Source organism: Quercus suber, unplaced genomic scaffold, assembly GCF_002906115.3.
Source record: "Quercus suber isolate HL8 unplaced genomic scaffold, Cork oak 2.0 scaffold_58, whole genome shotgun sequence".
Taxonomy (NCBI): Eukaryota; Viridiplantae; Streptophyta; class Magnoliopsida; order Fagales; family Fagaceae; genus Quercus; species Quercus suber.
Genome location: NW_027069523.1, coordinates 132691 through 142084, shown reverse-complemented (window position 1 = coordinate 142084; position 9394 = coordinate 132691). Strand labels below are relative to the sequence as shown.

Here is a 9394-nt window from a genome sequence, read left to right as displayed (position 1 = left end):
TATTAATAAATTTGTAAATTTACAAAGATAAATGAATATAATGGTGTAGGAGGCAAACATTTGTCAAGCCAATTATGAAAATGCCACATCGAAATTTAATGACAAATTCCAAAATAATATGTCAAATTAATTAAATCAAATAATGACATGTGTCATCCAAATTGATATTACATTGGCATACTAAAGTTGGCCTATAAGATAAAGATAAATTTCCTATTCAAAATTTATGGATAATTATCTTTATTGAAATAAATTAATAAAATAAAGATCAATTTTCTATTCAAAATTGATGGATAATTATCTTTATTAAAATAAATAAATAAAATAGAGATAATTATTTATCTTTGTTGAGTATTATCTTTATCAAAATAGATAAATAGAGATAATTATCTCTAAACAAAATTTGGACTAATCAAAGTCTACTACATATTTTCAAGCATATTAATTCAAAATAGAGTTTATCCTTTGAAACCACCATAAATAGAGGACATCCACCCTCATTTTCAACACCAAATTTTACATCAAAGCTCTGGAAAAATTCTACCTCAAGACAATCCTTGAGCTTAAACTTCAACAAATCCCTAATCCTTGAAACTCAACGGATCGAGCCTCTAAGAACTTCAACCTAAAAGCCTTCACATTCGAAGACTTGAAGAATAATAAATCTCTAATGAACTCAAAACTAAAGATTAAGAGGCTGTTTGGATGAATTTTTTTCATCACTCAATTTCCATCACTCATCACTCATCACTCATAACTCATAACTCATCACTCATCACTCATTACTTAATTTTTCACACCCGTTTGGCACCATCACTCATTTTTCATCACTCAATATTTTTCACACTATTTGTGGGTCCCATGGCCTGTCACCCGGAGCAGCTTCTTTTTCTTTTTTTTTTTTCTTTTTTTCCAGTTCCAAAAAAAAAAAAAAAGAACAGATCCAGAAAAGAAGAAAAGAAGAATAGAAAAGAAAAGAAGAAGAAAAAAAAAAAACCAGACCCAGAAAGTGAAGAAAAGAAAAGAAAAGAAGAAGAAGAAGAAGAAGAAGAAGAAGAGGAGGAGCAGACAGTCCCAGACCCGTGAAAGACAAAAAGAAAAGAAAAAAAAAAAAAAAAAAGAGAAAAGAAGATAAAGAGGGAGCAAAAATCTGACTGTGGGACCGGATTTGTAATAGTATTTACAAGTTTGCCATTGAAAACTGAGAATTGAAAACTGAAAACAGCCAAAAATTGTTTTCAGTTTCCACAACTCATAACTCAAAAAGTAGAGAATTGAGTATTGGAAATAGAGTATTGGTGTAGGTAAACGAGTATTTTGCTATGGGTCCCACTATTTTTGAGAATTGAGTTATGGAAACTAAGAATTGAGTCATGAAAATTGCCAATTCAAACAGCCTCTAATTAACTCAAAGTTAAAGATTTGTTGTAAAGACCATTCAATCCATCTTCCAACCAAAGTAAAAGCTAAAGATTTGTTGTAAAGACCATTCAATCCATCTTCCAACCAAAGTAAAAAAGAAAATTCTTGTTTGCGTCAAGTTCAAAGATGATAAAATCATAGGGTATTCTTTTGCAAAATATTCAAAACAGAGATTGTATTTACTACTTGATTAACGTGGAACACTTTTTTTAATTGTTTGATTTTCTACTATTGAAAATTTTGTGTTTACAAAAGGTCGTGGTTGTTGTTTGCGGGAAAAAAAAAAGGGAATAATTAAAAAAATTGATGTTTTAATAATATATAATTTAAAATAGATAATCAGAGAGGTGTTTTGAAAAAAACCAAAGGTAAAATAGTAAATGTAAGTTTTAAAATAAACATATAAATTTATGCAACTGCTTTTACACCTATCTGATTCTGATATACAGTTCCACACAATTGTGTAGATAATGGCAGCATCTGCCACAGCGAGCGGAGGAGCTCGCAAGCTCTGCTACTCAATGTCCCAATACCGCCATTTTGTCCCAACAGCAAAGAGAACCAGTACAATCAAGTTCTTTGTCGAGAATCCAGTTCACTTCTCAAGGACAAGGGTCAAAAGCACGATTCCCATCCGAGCTCTCGACCCTCAAAGAGATGAAGAAACAGAGAACCCAAACAACAATGACAAAACCGGTGCTTTCACATCCCAGGTCACTCTCTTTCTCTCATATATATTTCTATATACATTTCAAATTTACCATTTTTCTTTTGTGGGTAACTTTATATTTGGCCAAAAGATTTTTTTTTTTTTTGCATAGTCCATACTTTTACTAATTTGTTTGTGAATTTTAAGAATAATTCTTGCATAATATTTTGCTACTTATAATGGGTTTGTGACATATTTCTACAAATTTGAGGTTAATTAGAATGATATGTGTTAAGGTCACCAAGTTTGTTCGGGTACATTGTAGCTAATGATTTGGATATCGAAAAACGCTTGTATTCCATAGTCAGTACTACAATTTTTGTTAGCAAATTGCTGAATTAGAGAAGATATGAACTTTAGATACGTGTCGTAAGAGATGCGTGTCTTTTGACTTTTGAGTTTTGAGTCCAGTTAAAGAGCATGTTTAGACATAAAATGTGGCCCAACTTGTGATACATTTAGCTTTTATTTGGATATCTATATTGTCCAAAAGTTTTATAAAAACTCTGGTTATCTATGTTTACTGCTTCCTCTATTGGATGATAGGATAAGTGCTAATCTGATGGAATTGTTGAATACAGTAGTAAGCACCTTTTTCTCCCAATCAGGTTCAACTTCGCCGATCATTTCCCTTGTCTTAACCAGAGTTGAAAATTTTTCTTCATTGTCCACAGTCCACACGAATGAGTTATGTCTTGAAGTTAGAACTTATTTGGCGAGGCTGCTTTGAAATTAGGGAAAAGTGGATTCCAAAAGGTGGGTGAAAGAAAGCAGTATCTCTTATTGGAGAATGGGGTAGCTATATATGGTTTGCTTAAATATACGGAATAACAATGTTACATATATCATCCAAAAGCCTGAATGCATAATTTTCCTTGATCAAGTCTCTTTCACAAACTAATAACACCTCAAGGCTTTCATTGGTTAGATCAAGAGGATTGGAATTTTAAGTTCAGATGGAGGTGGTGGGGAAACCAACAGTTTGTTTGCTAGCATGCTTTTGCATTTCATCCATGTTTAAGAATGCAACACAAGAAAGATGATTTTGTTTTGATCCTGTGTGACCTTTTGAAAACTATGGTGATTGTTGCTAATTATACTCCTAAACAACTTAATATTGATTAGGAAAACTGAAACAGTAACAGAAACATAGCCACATAAGGGAGGGTTTACATGATTAAGGTAGTCACAACAGGCTGAGGATCTCAGACCCACAGAACAAGTAAATTCAATTATGCAGTCTTTGGATGTATTTACACAATATAACCATGGCGGTAACTAAAGTTTCATTCATATGCATGACCAACTTCTATCTCCATTCGAAAGGAAAATCCTATGTAGATCCAACTTTTTATTCAATCATGGGATCCGGGCAGTTCCAAGGGAAATCGCTACAATTCTTTCTCCTCGAGAAATCTTGCATCCCTTATGAGACATTACTAATTCTTATGATGTAGACTTGTTGTTTGTAGATCGATTGGAGTATTGTTCTGATAAATAGCTCTCTTACAAGGGCAAAGTAAGGACATTGAGTGGAAGAAATGGAGGTTTGGGCTCTAGAGGGGTTTGGTATTGCTTATAAAGTGATCATATTAGAGCTCGCCAAAAATACCTGGTAATGCAATATAATGAATATGATATAAATAGTAATCAAAGATTTGTTATTAAGATTTGCCAAAGTTTTTTGGTGATCTCCTGTTAAGGAAGAGTAAAACCTAGAATCTCTTGTTGCATGAACCAATTTTGGTTAATATACATATGCAGTAAAATTCTCAAGTCTAGTCTTGAATGTATAAGAAGAATTAAAGATTTGAGCATAAATAGACAAAAGAAGGGACCATTGATGCCAAGACTAGTTGATTACTCTGTCATCCTAGCTTTAAAGCAGGTTCAACAGACTGTATAATATACCTTTTATTCTATGATGATTTACCCTTTCACATAGTCTAATTATTACTACTTTCCCTGGTGTAAGCAGGAAGATTGGGAATTTTTTTGGAAATTGGTAGCTGTTTCAGTTGTGGGTGCAGCAATAATCAAGTATGGAAGTGTAGTTTTTCCAGAGATAACCAGACCCAACATTGTACAGGCTCTGATTATGATATCAACTCCCGTCATTGTAGCCGTTTTTCTTTTGATCAAACAAAGTCGAGCAGAGAGCTGAAGCTAAGAACAGAATCTTGTATATATCATATCCTTCTATTACATGTTCTTTCTTGCAAGAGTGGAATAACATGACTCATTTGCTCATGTTAATTGTCTAAAAAGAAATGTCCCTGCAATCAATTTTTTCCTTGAAAGTTACCAAAGACTAGCTAAAAGCCTAAAATTAAAACTTGCAAGAGGTGATTGCCTTCAGTAATCATGTCATCATAGGATTGAATTGATGTATGCTAGATTCCAGATTCCTGTTGAGAGTGATGTTACCAATATGTACACACACTGGAGGTTCTCAACTTGTAGGTAGCCTATGTGCCTGTTCCTTGAAAGCAAATATGGATGCTACCCTCCTCCTCAACGTTTCATAAAAGTTTGTGCGTGCACACGCTTGCATATATTACTTTAATTTGGGAAGGATTAGATATAGAGTATAGGTGATGCATTCATATTTTAATTTACTATTTACCTTTTCGATGTGCAATGCTTTAGGTGACCATTCTATTTTTTAAACCATGTTAATTTGGTAAAAAATAATGTCGCTCCATCATTTTCATTCATGGTCTCATCTAAAGACATAGATAAAGATATTATTTATTGATGAAATATCTATTTGGATTGGACAGCTTGACAATGTTCTCTCTCTCTCTCCATAATAATGCCTTGAACTGTTGAATACATTAGATCCAATGGAATCAACAGTTTAAAAGGCTGTAAAATTTGAGAAGTTAAACCTAGCGAAACTAGAACTCATCCCGTATTTGAGAGAGTTAATTGGCTGGATATTCCAACAAATATGACACATAAGGATACGCCTAGGTTGCAAATAAGGGTTTTTCTAAAGCTTATGCTTTTATTCACTGTTCCAGTAAGTACATAGTTTTTTATACATGAACATAAACCATTCTCAACCTTACAAGTGAAATACTTCATAATTATGACTAAGTTCTAATTAACCAATCCAAACACAAACTAAAACCATACTTACAACTAATTCACATAAAAAGGAATAGTATTGTGAACAGTTTTGCAAAATATCAACCATAACACTATAATAGTCACCCTTCGAGTGGGAAAATCCAATAAGCTAGCAATTTGAGGAGATGATGTATAATAATGGGAAGAGATCACAGAGGATGTGTACTAAAGGCTTGGACCAAAATTCATGTAGATTAAAAATGTTGATTTAACAAAAAATAAATAAAAAATTCATGTAGGTTAAAAATTGGAACAAACATATCCAAATACATGCAAATTATAAGTGCAAAGAGAATTGGACAAAATGAGAGAGAGAGAGAGAGAGTTCTTGCGGGTAAAGAGCACTAGTAGTGAACTAAGTAGAGAACATGTTTTTTTTTTTTTTTTTTTTTTTTGGCTTGGAATATGATTTTGAGGGAGAGGTTAAAGTTACACTGTAAAGACGACATCTTGATTAATGTAAAGCTACTTTGATTCAACCTGACATCGAAAGATAAAAAAAGATATGGTTGCACGGAATTTCCTTCGCTTTTGGAAAACCTGGGCTGATTGAATTAGGAATGTGGGTAAGCTTTGTCTCAGGGTAAAAGGATGGGCAGGAAAGGAATGTCAAGATAGGAAATTTTTATTTCTACAAGAAGGGAATTCTAGTTTGCTTTTGGACTACTTTCCCCTTGTAAAAGAATAGCAAGATTGTGATTGCCTCTCCTAAGGAGGTTATTGAAAAAGAAGTGAACTGGTCTCCTTGCTTGGTGGGTTAATTATTGCTTGGCTGAAGTTCTTTGGAAGCCTTCCTCTCCAAAAAAAAAAAAAAAAAAAAAACTCTTTGGAAGCCTTCACTTTTGAAAAGGATTTCTTTCTTTTCAAGCTTGATTCCATCCAAGCCAGAGATGCAGTGTTTAACTTTAACTCTAGGCTCTGGTACATGGCTAATCAAACCTTTTTTCCTTTGGCAGTGAAGACTAGGTTTGCAAATGGGAAGCTTCGCATTTAGACAAGATTCCTATTTGGATAATGGTTTTGCAATTGCCTATTGAAGACTTGGGTCCCTAACAGGAGTCCAAATCTTCTGTCTCATTAATTGTGCTCCACTTTATGCTCCACCAATAAAACTTGGATAGCTAGCCTCTCTCATTGAATGAGATATCTCATTAAATAAGACAATTAGCCTCTCTCATTAAAGTCAGAGTTATCTCATTTAATGAGAGAGGCTAGCTGTCCAAATTTTATTGGTGGAGCATAAAGTGTAACACAATTGATGAGACAAAAGATTTGGACTCCCCTAACAGTAGTCATCCTCTCAAAACTTTTAAGTGACCATTCCAACGATAATATTTATTAAAGTGCTTTAGCGTTTACAAAAGCAATCCTTAGCTGTCAATACGATAATGTCTTACTCTTTGTATTTCAAAATGCAACTTTTTTGGGAAAGCATTTTTGAAACCATTACCAAATGCTTATTTTAGACTTTCGGTCTCAAAAAGCGTGTTTTGGCTTCTAAAAGCTGAAACAAACGCACACTATATTACTTTGACTTTTACCCTAGCATTGATTAAATACTTTTTAATGTGCAATGCTTGAAGTGACCATCCTATTTTTAAAACCATGATTATATAGCTTGCGAGTTAAAAACTTAAAAATTTTCACCATTTTCATTGATATGAATTAGCTATATGATCATTCATGTAAGTCAATTATAGGATAGATGTTGGTTTGATCTAAGGACATAAATAAAGACATTATAAATGAAATCTATTGAAGAAGAAGAAGAGACAACCGGTGTGAGAGAGATCAATCTCAACCCAGTTTCTCATGTTCAACGAGTTGCAGACTCAATGACTCGCCAGCACTGCCGCTCATTGTAGCTAGCTTCTCGTCACTATAGTTTTTCTACGTGCAATTACAAAGCAAGGCCGAAAGGTTAATTGGGCTATGAACATGATCGTGATGGATATCAAGTTTGTTTTGAATCAGTTTCAACGTTAGTCTATTATTATTGTGCATAAAGAAGCGATTAATTTTGGTCATAACTTTGCTTGTTGGGCTTTCCTCCAATCCTGTTTCCCTTTCTCATCTTCCATCTTGACATGGAGTAGGACGATGAATAAGTCCCTTTTTCGTTTGATATTTCTTAATAAAATGTTTAAAGGAGACCAGTGAAAGGTTTAGGGGCCATGGTAATGCTAGCTTTGAGGCTGAACTTGCAAAGTGGATCCTAGGTGATGATATTTTTGATAATCCATATGTTGAAACTTTTTTTTTACTAGAAGTAAAATAATAGATGTGGGTGCATTTTTTGCAAGATGGATAAAGCTTTGTTTGATCTAAATTGGCTCATTGCTCACCCTAAAACCTTGGTTGAATTTCTTCCTCCTGGTGTATTGGATCATGCTGCCTTCTCCATTTCTTTTGCCTCAAATATTAAGTTTGACCCTAATCCATTCAAGTTCTTTAATTTTTCGGACGATCAAGAGGGCTTCCTACAATTTGTGGCTTAGGTACGGAATCAAAGGGTATGGGCACTTCCATGTTCATTCTTTTATAAAAAAATTGTTGTTGAAACCCAAGCTCAAAGAGTTCAACCCCTCTAGTTTGGGGGTTTAGCTCAAAGGTTTAAATCTGTTAAGGCCCAATTGGATGCTACTCAAGTCAACTTATTAAATAATCCTGGGGTTGAAGAGCGGCAAGTAGCTAAAAGGGAATCACAACATTTGTATCAATCAAGTAGTGGAGTAGAATAAGCTTCCTTCAAACAAATATCAGGGGTCTCTTGGTTTATATTGGGGGATCAAAATAGTACATATTTCCTTAGTCAGTTAAAGATAACAATTTGACATGCAAACCACAAATCTAATAAGCTTGCCAGAAAAATACAAACAGGTCTGATAGTTGTCTTATCTATTTAGAGATATACTAACCATCCTTTGCAAAATCTTTACATTTCGACATCTTTGATGCGGTACTTACTATAACTAAAGTTTAAAATTGCAGGATAAGTTCCTTTCGTATATGACCATGAACTTAAAAACAATCTAATGCATAATAGATAGGCTAGTGATGTTTTGTTCTTTGGGTAGGTTTCCATTGTGTAGAGGAATTGTTATGATTTGATATTTTGAAAGGGGAAATATCATTTCACATTTGTTTACATCCACTATTTAACATTAATATCCACAACTGATACAAAAATTTTCGCATTTTAAAAATGTTCACATTTTACCAAATGAAAAAGGAAGTAAAATTATTGACGTAAAAAAAAAACCCATTTTGAAACTACCTTGGTGATTTCATATGGTGGCCACTGGCCAATGATGTGTGTTTCCTCACTAGATAATTGTACACGTCTGTAATAAACAAACGGAGCCACCTCAAAAAAAACAATTTTTCTTTGGTAACAGTAAAAACAGTTTTGGCGTCTATGAATCACAATCACCCTAAATTTTGCTAGCAGCCAGAAAGAAATCCCAAAGATTTTCCTTCACTCTATGAATTATAAAATGGGATGACCAGGGTGCACCACATAGATCATTATTTCTTTTTAATTATCGGATATCATACATTTTATTTTTAAAAATCCTTGAATTAATGGAACAAAACAACTAATAATAAACTGTTCACAGAAACCTAACATAACACTGAAGGTCACACACAAAACAAGTCCAATTAAATATAGGGGGGAAAATCTTCCTCCCAATAATTTTTAGGATTTTTCACCCTAAAATTTTTAGTTGTGCTAGAATATAGCTAGTTCAGTCTGCAGATTCAAGAAATCAGAAGATCACTTATCAGAGATATATTGAAGATAGACCGGTTTACATTTAGAAAAATTTCCATGCGCTCTATTTTTCCGTTCCTTTTAGACCTCCAAAATTGAACTTGTAATCTAGCCAAGAGAGACGTCAGTTATAATCCATAAACTTTGATTTAAGAGAGAGAAACCCCAACTTCGCAAATGGAGGTTTCTATATATGAAGAGTTGTCCATAAAATCATTCGAACATTAAGGGCAAACTACTACACAGGAAGAAGACAAACTCCTATCCAACCAAATTATGACTTATTGATTTGAAATAAGACATCAAGCCTGTAATTTGTTAAATATAAAGGTCTGCATTTCCAACAATATATT

The 9394-nt window shown here is 33.5% G+C and overlaps 1 protein-coding gene across 1 annotated transcript; it reads left to right on the top strand.

The window, feature by feature from the left end:
* The first annotated feature begins 1892 nt into the window (after nt 1-1892).
* Nucleotides 1893-4295, top strand: LOC112016202 (uncharacterized). The gene is made up of 2 exons (XM_024048721.2): nt 1893-2135; nt 4110-4295. The coding sequence occupies exons 1-2, from the start codon at nt 1893-1895 to the stop codon at nt 4293-4295; spliced, it is 429 nt and encodes a 142-aa protein (XP_023904489.1).
* Nucleotides 4296-9394: the final 5099 nt, after the last annotated feature.